At 51.4% G+C, this 20,315-nt stretch overlaps 1 protein-coding gene across 1 annotated transcript; it reads right to left on the bottom strand.

Moving 5' to 3' along the window:
• Positions 1-14,076: 14,076 nt before the first annotated feature.
• On the bottom strand, positions 14,077-19,768 carry GINS3 (GINS complex subunit 3). The gene is made up of 3 exons (XM_076348766.1): positions 19,532-19,768; positions 18,723-18,956; positions 14,077-16,024 (listed from the first exon to the last, which is right to left on the bottom strand). The coding sequence occupies exons 1-3, from the start codon at positions 19,703-19,705 to the stop codon at positions 15,794-15,796; spliced, it is 639 nt and encodes a 212-aa protein (XP_076204881.1). The 5' UTR covers positions 19,706-19,768; the 3' UTR covers positions 14,077-15,793.
• Positions 19,769-20,315: the final 547 nt, after the last annotated feature.

Raw genomic sequence — 20,315 nt, 5'->3', positions numbered from 1 at the left:
GGAGGCTGCGACGTGGCGCTGCCCGTGCATGAGCTCACGGCTTGGGCAGCAGGCAGCAGCAGGCAGGAGCCCGCCATGCCACTCCCCAGCCTAACACCACACATTTCGCTGAAGCTGCCTGGGAAGATGCAATCCTGCAGGGAGCTCAGCATCCTCTCCCTGCAACGCAGCCTGCGAGCCCAGGACGGGGAGCATTGCCTCCGTGACCTGGCGCAGGGCAGAGATGCGCTGTGCCCTCTCTGCTCCCCCACCGCAGCACAAAGCATGTGCTGGGGCTGGCGGCTCGCCAGCCCCCCCCTCCCCTCCCCTGCCTCCCCCCCCCCCCACCCCCCGGCTGCCTCCTGCCCTCGCAAGTGGGGCTACCAGTAATTTTCCATCCTGGCTGCGGGCTCTGCCCTAATGAGATGTTTTCCTACGTCCCTCTAATAGAGCTGGGCCCCGTTCAAGTTTCTCTGTTCATTCAGGCCCCAAGTCCCCCCCTTTCGCTGCTCGAGCCGTCCACCAGTTCTGCAGGACAGCTGTTCCTCCAAGTCCTGCTCCTCCCTGTGCTCACAGCCCCTCTGCCTCAGGGAAACGGGACGATTTTATCCAAAAGCCAGGGAAAAAAAAAAAGCCAGCAACCCGCCAAGAAAAATTCCCATGGCTCAGCTGCACTCTTGGGCCAGGAACAAGGCAGCTCCGGGGACTTTGCCGTCAGCCGTTCCCAAAGCTGCCTCTGCACGGGCACCTTCGCCTGGAATTGAAGGTCTGGGTCCATCAGCTGCATTGATCAGCCAAGCACGGCAGAGCGAAGTTGATTTACAGAGGAAGGTATCTGGCCCTGGAGCTCAGCGTGCCCACAGCGTGCGTGTGGCACCGTGCTGCCTTGAACTCCCTCCTTGCGATGAAGCTGCTCGACTCTGATCTCAGCTTAGGCATTGCTCTTTGTGGGTCTGGAGAGCCAGAGGGAGATATCCCCACTCCTAAGTGAGCAGAAGGTGGAGAGGCAGGCCCTCCTCCTCCTGCACCAGCCCAGTGGGGCCAATGTGACCAGGCATCGCTCCAGCGCCTGCCATCGCTGCTCCAGAGCTGGGCAGAGGATGCAGGAGTCCCTCGGGAGCCGGTGTTCACTCGCGCTCCTGCCTCCACACAGAGGGGACAGTGCATGGCTTTCCAGAGCGGGGGTATCAGATGCATCTGGTAGGGAATGTGGATACAAACATCCCCTTGACTGCCCTGGTGTGCTGGTTTTGGCTCGGGTAGAGTTAATATTCTTCACAGTAGCTAGGATGGGGCTATGGTTTGGATTTGTGCTGGAAACAGTGTTGATGATTACACAGGGATGTTTTCGTTACTGCTGAGCAGTGCTGACACAGAGTCAAGGCCTTTTCTGCTCCTCACTCCACCCCACCAGGGAGCAGGCTGGGGGTGCACAAGAAGCTGGGAGGGGACACAGGTGGGACAGCTGACCCCAACTGACCCAAGGGATATTCCACACCACATGACGTCATGCTCAGCATATAAAGCTGGGGGAGAGAATCAGGAAAAAAAATCTGATTCTCTCCCCCATCCTACTGAGGGGAGTGAGCTTTCCTGGAGATGGCTGAAGACCTGCCGGCCGATGGGAAGGAGTGAATGAATTCCTTGTTTTGCTTTGCTTGCACACACAGCTTTTGCTTTACTTATTAAACTGTCTTTATCTCAACCACAGCTGTTCTCACTTTTACCCTTCTGATTCTCTCCCCCATCCCACTGGGGGGGAGTGAGCAAGCGGCTGTGTGGTGCTTAGCTGCCAGCTGGGGTTAAAACAAGGCACCCAGGAACAGCTTGTCCCAGGAGGGGCAGAGAGGAGGCTGAAGACACAGGTGCTGAGGGATCCCTCTGCTGCTCTATGTGCTGGGGAGCCCACTGCGGCCAGGGAGGAGCTGAGCATCCAAGAGTCTCCATCTCAAAGTCTCAAACCACCTCCAGGAGCACCAGAACCTTGATCAAAATACGTAGAAACCACAGAAGGGTTCACCCATCTCCTTTGGGTTTTGCAGGCACTAAAGTGGGCGCAACCTCTACCCCCACTGCAGTGTGCCCCCTGCCAACACCCCTCGGAGCTGCACCAGGGACAGAGAAAGGCACTCAAAGCAAAGGTGCAAAATGAAGGATGCTTAATGTGGCGTCAAGGTGTCTTAGCACCAGCAAACGTGTTGCTTTGGACAAGAGGTGCCTCAAAACACGTAGAGAAGCACTGGGAGAGACAGATGGCCGCAGGAACAGGCCTGGCGCATGAAGAGTTCTCCTACCACCAGGAGACACCTCCTCTGGAGGTGCTATTTCCCAGGTCCTCACCTGCAGCTCCCACCTGCAGCCCCTCTGTGACTTGCTGGGCTGCCAAGGCCTTTGGGCCCACAGGCCAGCCTCCTGCCCATCTCTCCCAAGCAGCCTCCTCCATCCTTCCCTGCCTCCTCCCAGCCACACGAGTCGGCAGCAGCAGCGCCTGGCCCCGCTGTGCCGCTTCTGCGACAGCCTCTTTTCAGAGCCAAGCCAGGCTTTAAATAAATACCTGTCAGCAGAGCAGAGCTGAGCTGTTCAGAGAGTGACTGCATGTGTGCAGATGCGTTTAGCAAGTTGATAGGCGTGAGACAGAGCAGAGACAGCAGGGCCTCCCCCCTCCTCAGAGGCCAGAGACTGGCACATTCTCAAAGGCAGCATTAATCAGCATTTTCAATCATGCAGCACCCATTGCAATGGAGCAAAGTTGCCCGCTCTTCCCTTACCCTGGAGAGCAGGATAATGCCATTTCGAAGGGCTGTGAGCTGCCACGATGGTTTAAGGGGAGGGTGATGGAGTGGGAAGACTCAATTGTTCTCAGAGGTTCCACAGTTCCCCAGTCACCACCAACTGCGTTTGGGGACACAGGGGCCAGGCATGCGTGGGCTGCACCTCTCTGCTGGCTGGTTGTGTGCAGGTCGGCCGGGAGGTGGGGAGGGGGTCCCACTCCTGCCTGGGCACCAGGGATCCTCACGAGCACATACCAAGGTCGCCTCATGGTGAGACCAGGACATGCCAGCAGCTGAGGGCACTTGGGTCTCGAAATGCAGACCACTCTCCCAGGGGCGCAGAGGCCCTGGGGCTGGCAGGGCAGATTTTTTAAAGGAGGTGATTGTATTTGGCTTCTAACATTGGAAAGATAAGAAGCAAGCTCAGGTGAGCCCGGCAACCCTCCCGCTGAGACAGCAAGATGCTGCTGATCCCTGCACAAGGCTGGATCTGGGTTCTTCCCTCTGTGCTCAAACTGCAGGGAGCCCTGGTGGGATGGGCACCCACCACCTCTCCCTGGCAGGTGGCAGATGCCCATCACCTGCAGTGGACATGTCAGCAGGCTGCCCATGAAAATAAGCTGCTCTAGCTCAAACCTAAGCCTGGCCCTGATACAGATGTCCCCGGCGGGGGGGAAGCTCTCAGGGAGTCTCGCAGATGGCCGCAGCAGCCCTGGGTGGCTTTGGCACTCCTTTGCTTGTGCAGGCAGGGACTGATCCAGGCAAGCCGAGCCCACTCCATTTGTGCTGCCCAAACTCCCAGGACCTCATCAGCACATCCGAGACGGAGCCAGGCTGGGGCCATGGCCCAGGCTCCTGGGTGGGTGGCAGAGCCAAGGAGGGGCTGTCACACAGGAAGGACAGAAGCCTTGGGCAAAACCAGCAGGGGAGTGAATTCCCTGTGCTTGGCTGGGGAAGGCTGGCAGGAGTGGAGCCAGCTCTGCCCCGAGGGCTCCCTAGGGTCACAGTCACGAAAAGAGAGGAGCCTGGGACACAGGGAAAACATCTGGGGTTTTCCAGGCATCAGCTTCCCTGCCAGGTGCCTGAGTCAGGAGGGGGATGCAGTGGGCCAGAGCAGCACATGTAGGAAGGCCTCCAGCACAGCCAGTCCTTGCCCAGGCAGGAGAAGGCATGTGGAGTGGCCGAGCAGCCACCTGCAGCCCTTCCTCCTTGCTTGTCCCGAAAACCTTCACAGGAGCAGCCAAATACCCAGCTCCCCTTGCCTGCGCCCCAGCAGCTCTGCCCCTGACCTTGTCCTTGGCCTGCAGCTGGTCAATACCTCTAGCTCTGGGGGGATCCATCAATCCTAATGATTTCATCCCGCTTCTCGCTAATGCACTCTCTTGTTGCGCTGCATTTGAGCCATGAACCTGGCAGATGCTGGGGAGAGAGGCAGAGGGCTGGCCAAAGGCACCATCACACGCTGTTCCAGGTTAACTCTTAGTGTCACCCCTTTGCAACACAACCCCCTCCACCACAGAGGCGGGTCTTCAGCCCTTCCTCCCACGGCCCGTGGCTCACTGGAGGACCATAAACCTTCCTCTCTCAGCTCTCCAGCTCCTTGGAAAGGCACGTTCAGTATGTTTGAGTGCCTCAGCCAGGATTTTGGAGCTTTTAACCAAATCCCACCAATGTGTCCTCACAATCCCTCATTGCCTCTTCACTCAGCAACTGCTCCTCTCTGGAGAGCCTCCATCAAACTCCCTGTGCCTGTCTGGAGATAGGGGGACTCAAGGACACCCTGACCCACCAATGATGGGAAGCAGGAGCCAACATTTCTAGAGTCCTTTTCTCAAGGCACCCAACTTTTAGCCAGGACAAAAGTGCAGGAACTTAGGTAATGGTGGGGAGTTCAACATGCCGCCCTGCCCTGCACACAGCCGCCAGCCAGCCAGCCTGCCTGCCTGCAGGTCCAGCCCCTCCGGGTGGCCAGCCTGCTGCCCCTCCAGCCCCTACCATGCCTGCCCGAGCTGAAGGCACTGAATTTCAGCAGCTTCCCGTTAAGAGCAGCCTGGACCCCACCTGGCACCAGGAGCACTGCCGGGGTGCATGTGTGGGAGCACCAACCCAGCCATGCAGCACGCACCTCCCTGCCTGCTCATTGCCCCCTTCCCTTTTTAGCCCTGTTCCTTATAGGAGAAGCACAAGACAAAACTAAGATGAAGTTTCCAAACTGGTTTGGGGAGGGCTGGGTACCAGGTGCTGTCCTGGCCTGTGCATCCTCCCAGCTCGGGGGCTTTAAATCCAACCCTTGTGTCAAACAGCCCTGGAAAGAGTGATTTTCACCAGTGGGTGCCAAATACCCATTCAAACCCATTTCTCTTCCAGCCTCCACATCCTCCTGCGGCAGGGTGTTGCACATCCCTGGGGTAGAATCATCCTTGGCGTTGTTGCTGCTGGCTGTGTGACTACCACCGGTTTACAGCTGGTCCTGGCGGAGCTTCTGGATCCCCATCCCACGTCCTGGGGCGGACCAAACAAGGGGCTCTGGCCCAGCCTGGCACTGACCTTTGCTGTGAATCCAGTCACACACACCCCACCAATAACTAAATGCAAGGTAACAAAATGAGCTGTTGCAGCCAATTAACATGCTGGGCTTAATCAGCTTGTGGGCTTTCAGGGTGGAGATGAGGGGCCGGCCCCAGGCCAGAGGGGCTGGGGAGAGGCAGGGTGAGGGGTCTGGTGGGTCACAGCCACCCCTGTCCACTGGCTCCCGTGGCCGAGAGCCGGAGGCCAATGTGAGTGCTTCCCCAGCAGCACACAGATGTGGCATCGTCTCACTGGTGTGCGGACACCCCAGCCCCAGCCAGAGCCAGCAGAGAGGGATGGGCAGCCGCAGGGTAACCGGTGCAGAGACACCCCATGCAGGGCTTTAGCCCCAAGGCAGACTCCCTCGTTGGGAGAGCAGCCAGCTACAACTGCTAAACCCAAAAGGGTTCCATTTAAAGCCGGGAGGGATCTCAATGTCTGTCCTTGAGTGCCTCTCAATTAATTAGCATCCTGCTGATTCTACGATTGAGGCGATTGCTAAGGAGATTAAATCGGTCTCTGCCACGAAGGAGATGCTGTTCCCAAGGCCTGATTTGCAGCGATTTTCCTTCGCTGTGCCATCCTGCCCTGCTGACTCGGCTGAAGCCCCAGGATGCTGGGTGCAGCCTGGCCAGCCAGGACTCAGGGCAGCTCCAGGGGTGAGGGTGGGATTGCTTTGCAGGGATGCTCAGGGGTTAAATGCCACTGTATGCCCAGGGCTGCACAGGGAGGGCCTCACTTGGAGGATGCTGGTGTAAATCCAGAGCAGTGCTCATCAGGGGAGCAGCGTGGCCGTGACCAGGCCTGGCCATCCAGGGAGGCAATGATCTGTTCACCCCATTCTGCCTGCATCAGCATGGGACAGACTCACAGCCGGGCAGCTAGAGCTGCATTTGTGCACCTGAGAGCCCAAACTGAAAGGAAAAATCATAGCTCAGCCTCCAGGCAGGGCTTGGTAAATCCACCACAACTGCAATAAACCCTGCTGATTTGGTGCAAACTTGGAGTAACCCTGCTGGTTTCACTGGAACCAGTCCAGATTCACAGGGGCAGTAGAACAGAGTACAGCCCTGCCCAGGAAAACACAGGCTGCACCTGGCTCAGCTCTGCTCCACTCCACCAGCGCTCCTCGGGTCTCCGCCAGCACAAGTGGAAGGGGGGGGATCTTCTCTGAAAGCCTTTGCAAAGGGTGTGACTCCAACAGTTGTTCTGTTAATGATGACCAGGACCTGTGCATGGCTCCCCCCCAAAGCCCACGAGCCCTCTGCTCCCGGACCCCAGCCACAGAGCTGCCCCCAGCAGTAAAAGTGGCCGTTCAGCCACCCATGGGCACGAAAAGCACTTAGGAAAGGGGCTGCAGGATCCATCAGCTCCCACTCCGCCGGGTGTCAATTAAACACCTAAACAAACTACAAATCTTGTATTTGTAAGCGAGGCGAAGGCAAGAAACTCATCTTAAATCATTGCTGTGATGGGAGCCTGCCCGCCAAGATATACACCCGCGCTGCAGAGGACAGTCCCACAGCAAGAGAAACAGGCACATTTGAGGATTGTTTTGACGGTGCCTTGATTTCTGTACCTGCTTTACTGCTTCCTCCAAAGCGCATCGCTGCCAAGCCCCCCAGCTACAGGACTATGCTGTCGTGTGGTCATCTCCTCACTCCTCTTTTGCTCTAACGCCTGAGAAAAAAAGCCACACTGCATCCTAAGCATTTGGCAGCTTCTTGGTCTGAAATCAGGGAAAAAAATTGCCTTTTATGTCCAGCAAAAAAACTCCTGTTTGTGAAGGTTTGTCATAATCCTCCTCGTGCTTCTGCTTTACCTAGGGACAACCCAGATCCCTCGAGGGACCAACAGGACAGCTAGAGACAGGCCCAGCCTTATAAGCCACAGAAGCTGAGAGCGCAGGTTGGGCTTTTGCAACCTCCGTTTGCTTTTTGCCACATTTTTCGTATTGTAGTATCACAACAGAGATGGAACAGCACCATCATGACCCTCAGGAGGCATCTCCTTACCACTGCCCATTTCTAGGCACAGAGAAATCTGGAGGGGGTAAGGCTGGGTAAGGGTAAGGGGGTAAGGGTCTTTAGGGTTGCAGTTTCTCAAGCTCATCTGCAGGCAAACTGGATTTCTTACGGTGAAGCTATTTTTTTCTGATCTTACAGGATCCCAGCATAAACAGAAGACAGGTTCCAAGCTTTAAAGCAATCTTCACTCTTGGGGTCCCCCCTCCATTTTGTAGGCTAATTGAAAGTAAAATGCTTTTAATGCATAGCTGTCAACAAGAACCTGAGCCTGAAACAGGGGCAAGAGCAGTTCGCAATGCATTTGAGTGCCACGACTCAAGCACAGCTCTGATACCACAACATCAAGCATTAAAGACAGACTTAGGAGAGAATACCAGTATGAAATGGGTTTGGTCCTGGGGTGCTGCTGTCCTCCTACACCTCCCAGCTGCAGCTGGGGAGAAGCAGGCCCCATGGTTTGTGTTTCCAAGGGGGCTGAGCAGGGTTTGGGGTGTGAGGAGCATGTAGTTTGCAGAGTGCAGCGTGTACCGCCTCAGGGTGCTCTCTGGCTGTGCCTAGGTCCAGGTGCGGAGTTTCAGGCACAGCTTCTCAGGGGAACAGCACGTCGTGCTGATGGAGCAGGTGAGGGATGTGGCAGCCTCCGTGCACATTCCTGGGGAGGGCCGCGGCTGCAGCACTGCATCCTGCTGTCAGGATGTGGCATCACTGGAGTCACAGAGAAAGCAGCTGGCATTCCCTGGGGGGAGGTGGGGTTCCTCAGCTCATTCCACTCCCCCAGGTGTCAATTAAACACCTTAATAAACTGCAAATCTTGTATTTGTAAGCAAGGCGAAGGCAAGAAACGACATGCTCCTCGCACCCCAAACCCTGCTCAGCCTGGGTGCTGCCCATGCCTCGCCTGCGACCCAGCACCTAGAGGAAAAGTGGCTTCCGTCCTAAAACACAAGGATTTCTGCCTAGCCACAGGGCTAGCTGGAAAACCTGAAGAAGGTACGTTTCCCCCAAGGTGTGGGGGATCATTGTGAAGAGCTGCAGCTATACAGCTTTACAGAGGCTAATGAAAGGTGAAAGACCACAGTGTGTCCTGCCAATCCAGATAGAAAGGATACTAAGGCACTGGCACTGCTTGGCAGCCTGCCATGAGAAATAACTCTTCAAAAATAGAAGCGTGCTAATCTCAGGAACCTGCTGGTATTGTCAATGACATTAATGAAGTGTTTCGAAAACCAGAACAAATGCCCTGGCTTTTTGGGGCTGTGCCGCCCCTTGTAATTTTCCACAACAGCCGAGGAGTGGTCCGGCAGCGGCAGCATGCTGCTCTTCATGCCACTCTGCTCTCCTGCACGCAGCCCCCCCAAGAGCAACGGCGTGGGGTCAGCTCTGCCAGGCTCCCAGCAAGCTTGGCACCTGCGCAGGAAAGCCTGGCCAGCCCTCAGCACCCAGGGAAGAAGAGGCTCCCAGGAGCAATTTCCTCTGTGAAGCAAAACCAATGGGTTTTGCACACACGATGGAAATGGTGCCCGGGGGAGGTGGAAGCTCACTGTCTTCCTCTTCACTCTTGTCTTCAAGCCTTGTCTCAAGCCCCCTTTGGGTTCTTTTTCACTCCCTGAGGTCCCTCTCCAGCTCCTGCCTCCTCCTCCCCTTTACCTCCCCACACATCTCCAGCTCTCTTCACCCCAGTCTTTGGTCTCAGCCAAACCATGCGATGATGCGCAGCCTGGAAGTGGTCCTTTATTGAGATTTATTTATTGAGATGTTACACTGTTTACTAAGCGGAGGCACTTCAGGACCCCTTCAAATGAGGGAGTACCACACTGAATGCTGACGTGCTTCCTGAAAGCCTCCGGATACTCCCCCTCTCCCTGCCTGCTCTGCTTCCCATCGCCTCTTCCTACCTCTCGTCTCCTGCCCAAGCAGACCCAAAGGGACCGCTGCAGCTGCCACCCCCTGCCTTACTCCGTGCAGCTGGCTGCCTTCCCAGGCACGCTGCTCCCATGGCCAGATACTTCCATGGCTACTGTGCGTGGCAACTTCTCCAAGGCTGCTTTTCTTGCTCCTTGGCAGCTAGGAGAGCTCCCTCCAACAAGTGGTGGGGAGAAGAGGGCAGATGCAACTTTACTTCTCCCTGTCTCTCGTTGTCCCAACAAATTCATGAGGACATATTGTAGAAATGGGAACAGCTGCAGGTAAAGCACAGCTCCATCCACCGCAGCCAGAGCCCACAGGGCGGCAAATTTGTCCCTGGCAGAAGGGCTTTGAATTCCTGGATGGTACATGTCGAGCACTGGGCTCAGGCTGGCAGACAGAGAACAGACGTGCGGACGACCTGCTGGTCTCTTCCCTTTCTGATCTCTGTGAATCACAGCCTTTAAACACACACACGCTCAATCCTAACTCTACTTCTCAGGCTTTCCAACTGAGGAGTAAGCAATTAGCACTTTGTGAAGGAGAAGGCAGCAGAAGCCAGGGCGCTAACTCCTGCAGCCCGCCCCTCCCCAGCCCACCGCAGTGCCGCAGGACCCCTTGGGGCACTGACCCCTCCAGCGTGAGGCAAGTCCTGCACCCGCTCAGGTAGAACCCAGCATGCTGCGTGCTCAGCACAGCTCACATCGACTGAAGTAGCACAGCCAAATGTCTGTCCATCTCCTCCTCTGCTACTCTTTCTTGGCAGCTTTCTCACCACTTCCCTCCTTACGCAGCAATCAGTAATACTTGATTTTCATTGCCTCTGCCAACCATGGCATCCACTCTTCCTGTATGCTCAAATCTAGGACAACGTAGCGCAACCTAAACTCTGCTTTGAATCTCATTTGACTTGTGTTTTCGCCTGGCAGATAGAACAGAAAGTCACTTAGACACCTAGTTTGATCTCACAGGCCAAATAGGGTTCTCCCCACCTACAGCTTAAAGCGGTTACGGTAGGACCTGCACAAAAACAATGTCTTAAGTTCAGTGCCCCCTCTCCTGGCTGCTGACAAGCAGTGCATGCACAGGCCCTCCCAGGCCACGGCCTTCCCGTGGTCATACTTTCAAACTCCCCTAGGAACTACTGGGAAGACCCAACATGTGCACTTCAGCCATCAGCAAAGAGGTTACTGCAGAGTCTGGCAGAAAAGGAGCAAGACGATATCTCTAAAACTGCATAACACCAGCAGGGTATAAAGCTCCAACCCAACCGTGTATCTAACGTAGGCTGAGATGACAATATTGTTTGAGCAGAGAGCACAATGTGAAGCTTCCAGCTTCATTGACCCTGATTCATTGCAGAAGTATCTTAGTGCTGAAGAGATCAGATTGATTTGTGCATCTAGGGTCAGAGGACACGATAAACTACATAAAAACCCAACACACTAGTAACATGTATGTTCAGCTCCAGCCCAGCCGCAGTAGGTTGGCTTCCTCTCCATAGCAATGTGCGCATGACATTAACGGGTTCACACCATCCTCAAGGTCCTGCTGACACCACGTCAGGTTTAGTTTCAGAACAAAGGCCATCAGGCTGTTCCCACACCCAAAAGTCCCCTGGGCCTAGATATAAGAAGCGGCTTTCAGTCAGCAACACTGCGGTAGAAGATGCAACTCCAGGCAAGTACTCAGATGGTCTTCGCCCAGGAGACACTTTCAAGGGAAGCCCAAACTGGCACAGCTTCTTTCAAAAGCAGCATCTGCCTGCCCCAGACTTGAATCACATTGCCTCATCAGCACAAAACACAGAAAAGCATGTTACAGCCACCAGAGTTCGGCTCCCAAAGCCAGTCTTGCAAAACAAAACCATCAGATGTAAGTTGGAAGTGTGCATGGCCTTCCCCCATTACTCACTTGTGTGACATGATGAAACCAGGGCAATCTGTTACCTTTCCATCAGTTTTTGTGCAAAGTTCCACCGACAATTCTGCTCAGCATTTAGTGCTCAGGCTGCCGTCAACTCTAGTGAAAGCACTTCTGAGCAGGTAAGATCAGGAAAACAGAGGAGAAACGCGGGCTTAGAACTACACTATCGGCCACTCTCTGCAGGGCCAAGTGGCTGTTCAGCTAGGAGAGAAGGGCGGAGAGTGGGAAAAGCACTTATCTTATTCTTCTAAGTTATCAGATATGTGGCAGTCTTGAAGAAGCTTAGCAGTAAGGGTTTAATGGGACTGATCAAGGAAACCAGAGTGATTTCTGAAAAGGGGAATCTTTTAGCTCTGACAAGCACTCATCAAGTAAGCATCTGAGCTCTGGCAGATGCGGCAGAGCTGGGAAAATCTGGCTGGCATATTTGCTGTAACAAAGACGTTGCCTACAATCCAGAGGACAAAACACACTCTTAATAAGAGAGTGTTACCTTCGTTTGTCCAAAAAGGAAAGTGAGGCAGGGAACAGCTTTGAGTTGCCTCCTGCCAGGCAGAGGCAGCACTAGATGAATAGCTAGTTTTTTAAATAAAACCACAAACTCCTGAGCCGTATGCTGTGCTGTCAGACAGTGTGTTTTATAAAAAGCACATCTGGGGACAGAAGCAGCTCTGTGTGAAGAAAGCATTCACACTGTGCCTCCACTGAATTACATCACATCTCCGTTAAGCAACTGGTTCAATTAAAATTTTGAATGAAGCTCTTGTAATAGCCGGTCACCAAAAAATGGGTAGAAAATCACTGATCAAGATCAGAAAGGCTTGTGCTCCTAACTCAGTTAGGTGCCACTGTTTCTCTCATAAAAATAGTATGTGGTGTTACAGTATGTCAGTTCTCGAAACATTTCTTGCTGCTGCTCCTCCTGGTTGCTGTTGGTCAGAATGACACCACCTATTGCTTCCAGGCCGGCAGAAGCAATCAACCGCTTCAGTCTGCTGACCAAAAATAAATCGATGCCAGAGGACAAACTAAGACATGGTTTAGGGCAAAGGAGACCAAGGATGGAACATGAACATTTTGTGAAAGGGTAATTTAGATAGGTGAGAAAGTGCGTGTGCGCTGGTTGCAGAACTATTTGTATTTAACTGGGGGTCAGCCCTCCACGGCTGCCTCACCTGCTTGAAAAAAATACATAGAAGAGATAAACAAGAGGAGCTGACAGTTTTGCAAGAAGTTAATGTAAAACTTAGGTGAGGAAAATTTTTCAGTTTCACTAACCATTCCAACAGGAATTCACCGCCGGGAAGCTCGACTGACCGTGTCTTCTGCTGTGTCAGTGAATGCCTAGCTCCAACTTTGCTCATCAAACATTGCAGCCAGGCACGGGAACAGACCACCTCGGGAGGCTGCGGGTTCTCCTGCAGAGGCGGCTTCTAAAGGCCTGGCTGGACAAACATCATCCCGAGATGGGTTAGACGGGGCTAATCATAGAATCATAGAATATCTGAAGTTGGAAGGGAGCCATAAGGATCATCAAGTCCAACTCCTCGCTTTAGGGGAAGGACTGGGCCAGGTCAGCTCATATCTCTTTTCAAAAACAGGCCATTAAAACCCAAAGAAATATTCTTATGTGAACACATAACTAATCAGCATCTCAAATTTTGCCTATTTTTTATTTGATTGCAATGAAAACCATTGTGGAGATACTGTAAAATGTGTCTATGGACTGCTTTCTCATAAACATCAGTAGACCCTCAGTTAAAAAGCTGAGGGACATGGGGAGAGACAACACTTAAAAGTCCTTTTCAGACCTCTTTTGTATAGTTCTGTAATGAGGATTTATTGTGCCATTCTGAAAACACACAAGTTCAAACTCCTCTAACTTATAGCTTGCTGCGGTGTAATCATAAAGGACAGTCTGTCTTCATAAAAATTGCAGAGCACTCTTTTGTTGTATTTCTGGACAGAAAAAAAGCATTCCAGCCAGAAAGGAAAAAACAAAAAAAGAAAAAAAAGAAATCAACAGAGTATCAAATCTACTAACCAAATACTGTAATTTATATTTACAGGATCAGATTTTAAGGGTCTTACTGGTGTTTATTCCTAAACACTCAGGGTTACTAAAAGTGACATTGCCTACTTACAAAAAGCCAGTGACATTGAGGACTACTTCAGGGATTTTTTTTCTCCCCACTCTGAACGTAGCTGCACAAAGTGTTGGCAAATAAGGAACCGTCTGCTTGGATTTTGCACCCAGCAGTAGAGAAGAAAAATGTTCTTACAAATGTAGGAAACTGAGTTTGGACAGTCACCAAAACCAGTCCAGAAATTGATGAACTAGTGATTTTGGTTATAAACCAACTAGATCTCAAAGCCACCATCTCATTAAAACAATCCTTCCAATTCAAAAATGCTTCTCATCATGGATGGACTTAAACTGGCCTCCCTTGCAGCTGAAGCACTGAACACAGCTGTGGCATGCTACATGAAGTCTATGCTACAGCGCTCGGAGCAGCAGGGTACGAATACAGAGACAGCCAATTTCCACCCGCTACCCACCACTCTACAACAAAGTCGAGGTAACACGGAATCACCTCCATCCATCTTGTGTTTCATAAAAACGCAATTTATAAAATCAATAGCCTATTGATTGGTTGGCAGTGTCTCTCCCACGACTTGAGCGAAGAGCTATTACCCACGTGGGCCAAGTCACACAGGAACTACTTCTACACTCACATGACTACACGAATGTAGCTCCTGACCGTGTTACCTGTAAGAGAAGGGGAATGATATAAGCAGGACTGCATTATCTATCATGGCCACAGCTTTGTAGAGACCTGCACTTTATAATCTATGACTAATTTTTCTGCTGCAGGGCAATTAACAACAGACATTTTACATTATGAGCGTCCCCTTACAAAATATTTATTCAACATAAAAATCCAGAAACGGACAATAGGCAAAAGCTTCATGAAAATGCATAGGCTATTATGTGCCATTAAGTCATTAAGTGCAGCGGCATTTGATCTTGCACATGCTTGTCAGGCACAGCTTCCAATTAGTGTTCTAATTGTGTGGCAGGACAGCTGGCCCTGCGCAGCTGAGGCGGAGATGCCAAGGTGCTTGTGAAGCCAGCACGCTGTCCCCTCTCACCACCTCCAGAGGCAGAGCTTTCACTTGTCTGGCCAAGGAATGGCCACGTACCCTTTGTACTTAAGGTTTCCAGTTTGAAGTATCCAATATCCAGTTGCATCTGCAAGTCCAGTAACAACTCCTCCAAGATTTGGATCTTGCTGTCACCTCCCAGTGATTCCCACAGAAGAGGAAGTGCTCAGTATCATTACGATCTGGCTCCTCCACTTAGGTACTCTGCAAGGTCCACCTTCTACAGATGCCTAGGGGCACACATAAGGTGTCTAATACCTGCTTCCAAAGGACAACCATCCTGATGACCACGGGAACTAAGTCCTACAGAGATAACCATCTGTTTTGTGTCTCCAATCCAATGGGACTTCAGATAATCTAGGTTTAAGGGCATCTACGTGGGATGATAACCACTGTGCTGTCTAGCAAGTTCCAACTCCAGTCACTCCTACTGGCAAGAATGACATTTACTAGGATCATTTCACTAGGATGATTTAGATGGATCAGAAGGAAGGAAACTCAGTTCATTTACTCTGTCCCTTCTATTAACCAAATTTCGTAATCAGAAGAATTTCTCATGGGAAAACAGATGGCTCAGAGGTTGATAATGGGGGAGAGTTTCCATTAAAGTTGCTGCTTCTGATCCGGTCCGGACTAACTCTTTGTTGCCTTCTGTTGCCTCCTCTGTAAAACAAGCGGAAGAGCTTACCACCCATCATAGAGACGCATCTGTCACAAAAGCCGCTCATACCAAATGAGAACATTCTCCACCCCGTGCAGCATCAAAATCCCACAAGGGCCAAAAGGGAGAGAGAGGATGAGGTGGCACGTGAGACCTGCACGGCCACTTTGCTTGCTACACGGGTTAGAGGAGGTATTTTTCTCCGTGGCACTAACACTGTGTACAAAAGTCAGCAAAGAAAAACATTCTTTCCTCACAAAGAGTACCTGTTCCCCCCCAACATATAAGAAATGGGAAAAATTCAATGCCGTTTGTACATTTTTTTCCACATCATTGGGGCTCTCCAAAGAACAGGGAACCTGGAAACAGCTGTTCCCAGGAGGTTGGAATGGGAAGGGCAAGATGAAATACAAAGAATTACACCTTTTTCCAAACAGATCCGGTATTTAAGTATCAATTTGGAAGATAAAGAATAATAAATATTAATCACCCTTTTAGAAATCCTCTCATACCCTTTCAGCCACCTAGCAGACACTTTAATTGCAAATCCTCAGGAGTGGTATGAGTAAGCTGTAAAGCTATCCAGTGATGTGATGCGATCTATTTTTTATACCCTTGCCGTCTGCCTTTAAAATTTGCACTAATCTAATCTGAAGATGTTCTAGAGAAGAATTCCCATTAATGGACAGGGAGACTGTCCTTCCCCAAAGCTGATTCATCTTTCTCTTCTGTGACAGACAGACTGTAAATCTGTCGGTGTCCCCCACTGTAGCTGCATGTTCTTCAGGCTTTTAACCATCCGTATCTGTGAACTTTCTTTTCCCATAATTCTGGACCAGACTGGAAGCTGTGATTTGAGAAGCCTGTCCCTTTTCCCAGCACTGGAAGTCATTCAGCCCTCTCTGGCCAGCTCGAAATAAGGCTCGCTCCAATTCATCCAGCCGAGCCACCAGCGCTGATGTGTCTTCGTTGTAGGCATTCTGAGAGGAGTCCATGATACGACGAAAACGGCTAATAAATGTCTAAAGAAGATAAGCAGAATTACTGACAGGTAACACAGAAGCTTCTTCAGCTCAAATGCTAGAGGCCTGAGCGTTCAAGACTGAAAAGCCAAAGGTGTAGGCTCTAGTTCACAACTAGTCAGGGGTCTGCAAACAGCAAAGCACCTATTAACCCTGGATACAAAGACAAACCATTTTCTGCCCGAGCCGGGAGAGCAAGCGCCTGATATACTGGATGGGAAGCAAGCACGGAATTAGATTTTGGCTGCTTCCTAGTGACAGGCTTGAGCAGACCACAGGGTTTAACACAATTGCGATCTATTCCATCTCACTTCACAGGCAATCATTGCTTTAGAGCGGGTGGAATGAATCTCATGCTACAGCAGCTGCTGCAGGAACATACAAGCTGCAACTTGGGAACGGCCTGGAAGTTACGCCAAACCGCCACTGTAAAGCATTCAGTATGCTGAAAAAACACTTAACCACAAAAAAAGTCAAAACCCCAAATCTACAACTAATAAATAACATTTTTAAAAGCTAAGCAACAAGACATATTTAAGGATTTTTATTTCCCTCCTTATCTTTGCTTTTGGGAATAATAAAAAAAAAAAAGGGTCAAAACGCTTTGAAAACTATGCTTTGTTATTTCAGAAGCTGATTTTAGAATCATCAGAACAGTAGTATTTTGGAGATTTACTTATAGAATAAATACATTATAAATTAATAACTCTCATTTTGGCTTTGCCACCAAATAGTTATACTTCACATTTATAGTTCCTGGGAGAGGGGAGGTTTTTTGTGTTTTGTTTATTTTTTAAGTCAGCACAACTCCCCTCTTGCTTGCTTTTAATAAAGAGAAAGCACACTTTGCGTGCTTTCATTTTTCTGTCAACAAGTAATGATGTGTGCTAATGTGGCTTTTTTCCTAAGATGTCCGTTAGCAGAAAGAGAAAAGACAAGGAAAGGTGTGGTCACCTCCTCAATGCAGAAAGCAAGCTTTCAGTGGACAACTCCAAGAAAGCAGCAGTGCTTTAAAGCCTCATCAAGGCATCAGCCTTCATTTAAAGAACAGAGAAAGAAAAAAAAAAAAAAGAGAAGGAAAAAAAAAGCCAATAGCAATCATCCCAGACTACTTAGAGAGCTGGCCGAAGAAATCTCAGAGCTGTTAGTGGTTATCTTTAAAAGCTCAAGGAGCACAGAAGTCTGGAAACCGGCAAAGATGGTATCCATCTTCTGAAAGAGAAAGGGGAGATGGAGAGGGAGGAAGGAAAAGCCAGGGAATTATAAATCCATCAGTATCAATTCCTGGAAACATACTGGAACAAATAAACTATACATAAACTTCTGCAAGAAAACAGAGAGAAGAGTAACAAGAACAAAGACTTGCCAAGAACAAACTTTGAGAGACCAGCCTGGTTTCCTATTACGGCAGGATGCTAGGCCTTCCAAGGGGAGGAAAAGCAGCAGACAGGTATCTGTCACGGGGCATTCTTGCAAGATCTAGCTAAACCGCCCGTAGGTGGTCAGTAAAGACAATTATCCATAGCTCCTGTCAGGAGGGAAGAACATATTGAGTGGAGCTCAACAGGGGTCTATCTGGAACCAAGTACTGTTTGATATATTAATTAATAAGCTTACTAAAGAAACAGAAGTTATGCTTATTAAATCAGCAAACAACATGCAGGAAAAGGAGGAGGGATGACTGCAAGCGTGTTGGGAAGCAGAACTCTCAATTCACAATGATCCCGACAAATTAGAAAGATGGTGTGAAAACCATGTAATTCAGGATGTAATTCAGCTGGGACTAATGTAAGGGTTTACATTAAGGCAGAAATAGGGAACTGCACAAACGCAGGAAGAGCAACGATTGTCTGCGTACGCAATCTGTACCATCTTACTGTGGACTGCAAACCGAACACACAGCAATGTCACTCTATCGTGAAAAACAAGGTGCTGCACCATGATGAGCAGAGAGCATCATGGCCTACAAAACTCACAAAGTAATCTTTTTGTTTTCATCAGTGCACGTCCTGAGCAGGAGACTGTATGCTGTTTAGGGCACTGCACGTCACTGTGGATGCAGATCAACTGGGAAGATACCAGCAGTGCACAATCAGGACAATCAGAGGTTAGAAAGCATGACCCACAAAGAGATATCAGATGAACTGGGACTGCTGCGGGAAGGAAGAGAATAATCTGTCCTCAGCATTTACTTTGTATGAGACAAACAGAACAGCTTGTATTGCTGCGAAGGAGCTTTAGTTTAGACGTTAGAGGAAACCTTCTAAGATTAGGATGGCGAAGCACTGAGACAGATTGCCCAGAGCAGCGTGAAGTCTCATCATTACAGAGCTTTAAAAACAGGGTAGAAAAATAGAAATAATAGAGGGTGAATTAATTCTGCCTTGCAGCATGGGCATGATGAAATAATCTTCTCTCTCCTCTAGTCCTGTTTTACAGGATTTTATGAAATACCATATTTACAGTGTGGAAGCTCCAAGCTAAAATTACACTCCCGATGCATACTTGAGGCTCCCACCCCTCGACTGTGCAGGTGCCAAAAGGGTCATCCTACAGCTTGATCTAGAAACCCGTATTCAATCCAGAAGTCATTTGGATTAAACCAGGATATTTTTCCTGAAGACTGCTGCACAGCTGGGAACAAGAGGAAGATGGAAAAATGCAAAACCAAATTTCAAGACTTCGTTCAGATACTTGCCTGCAGGATGGTCTGAGCTATCTCAGGATTCTCTGGATTGTCAAAATTCAGGAGCTGGGAGCCAAACCCATAGTAGTATGGCCCCATTTTATGCAGATCAACCACATTGGCATCAGCGCTGAACACTGTCCTCCAGGCTTCCTTGTAAATCTTTGGCAGTTCCACAGAAACGATCCTTCTTTTGCTGTCATGTAGACCTTTAGCAAGCCACAGAGGTATTTCCAGCTTTGATCCCTGCATGAATGAGAAAAACCAAAAGTTGTCCTCACCATGAAAATACACATAAAGCAAACCCAAAGACAGACAGTGAACTTTATTAATGAAGCTCCAGTATTACAAAAAGTCAATTTTGTCTTCAGAACAATTTACTGTAATTGTAATATAAAACAGACACACTTTAGAGGCATTAATTATTACTGCAAGACTCTGAAAGTGGATTTTTTTTAACTGATGTTGTATAATCTAATAATTGTCAGATTATTAAACACCAAGAAAAAACCCGTGCAAAATGCATACAATTGAAGTAAAAATAACTTTAAAAAAAGTAGCTAGAAGCTAAAATTTCCTTGCAGTGACCCCCAAATAGAGGGCCGCTGGGGCCCGGCGCGCACGGGAGGGGGTCCGCGGCGCGGCAGCGAGGCCGGGGCCCGCAGGGAACAGCAGCCAGCCACCGCGGCGCGCTCCGCCCAGGGCAGCGCCGGCCTACAGCTCCCAGCGTCCCCCGCGCCCCCGCCCCGCCGGCCACCCCGCCCCGCCCCGCGCGGTGGCTGCCGGGAGTTGTAGTTCTTCCCTCCCCGCCGTCCGGTTACCTCAGGAATCGAGTCGCCAGTGCCGGCCCCCTGGCCCAGCGCGAAGGCCAGGCGAGGCAGGGTGCTCTCGGCGCGGCCCGGCAGCTTCTCCTGCGACATCAGGATGTCGTCCAGCGACAGGAAGTTCTCCTCCAGGCCCAGCCCGGGGCCCACAGGGAAATACGCCTCGGACATGGCCGGGCGAGCGGGCACCGGAGCGGCCCCGGCACGTCGGGGCTACCCCGGGGCTACCTCGCGGCTCCCGCGCAGCCAGTCAAGCCCCTCCCGCCGCTGCCGGACAGCGCGCCGCCGCGCATGCGCCGTGGCATCGCCCGCCCCCGCCGGCGCAGCCCTTCCCCCCCGGTGCCCGGCGGTGGGATCGGGGTCGGCCCGGTGCCCGGCGGGGCCTGGCGGCGGGGCTCGCCCTGGCACCTGCACCGGCTACCGCGGCGGGTGCCCCCCCCCCGGGGTATACCCGGGAGCACCGCGGTCCTGCCGCCTGGCGGCCCCAGGGCCGGGGCGGGCGCACTGCCGAGCCAAGGGGAGGCCAGGCCTCGGCAGCGGCTGCGGCTGCGAGCTGCCGAGCTCCGGGCCTGGCGCAGCCTTGCCCTGCCCGTGCCGGCGTTGCCTCCACTCACCTCGCCGGCGGTTGTCCACCGCCAACAGCCTTCATAGCGCGGGACAGCTGTGGCGGCGGCTCCGGCTTGCTTTCAGACTGGGCCCCGGACGGTTCCCTGCGGCCGCCGTCCCCCCAGCATGCCAGCCTCGGCCCCGCGGGCAGAGTGCTGTGAAAGGGGTGTCTCGA

The sequence above is a fragment of the Aptenodytes patagonicus genome, chromosome 11 (genome assembly GCF_965638725.1).
Source record: "Aptenodytes patagonicus chromosome 11, bAptPat1.pri.cur, whole genome shotgun sequence".
Classification (NCBI taxonomy): domain Eukaryota; kingdom Metazoa; phylum Chordata; class Aves; order Sphenisciformes; family Spheniscidae; genus Aptenodytes; species Aptenodytes patagonicus.
Note: the sequence above shows the minus strand (reverse complement) of the source record. Positions and strands in the feature narration are given on the sequence as shown.

What these genes read in the sequence shown, in the direction of transcription:
- GINS3 (XM_076348766.1), bottom strand. Translation starts at nt 19,705, where the DNA reads ATGTCCGAGGCGTATTTCCCTGTGGGCCCCGGGCTGGGCCTGGAGGAG. An exon ending in CTGGCGACTCGATTCCTGAG is followed by an intron (nt 18,957 to 19,531) that starts GTAACCGGACGG and finishes TCATTCATGCAG; the next exon opens with GGATCAAAGCTGGAAATACC. An exon ending in TAGCTCAGACCATCCTGCAG is followed by an intron (nt 16,025 to 18,722) that starts GCAAGTATCTGA and finishes TATCTTCTTTAG; the next exon opens with ACATTTATTAGCCGTTTTCG.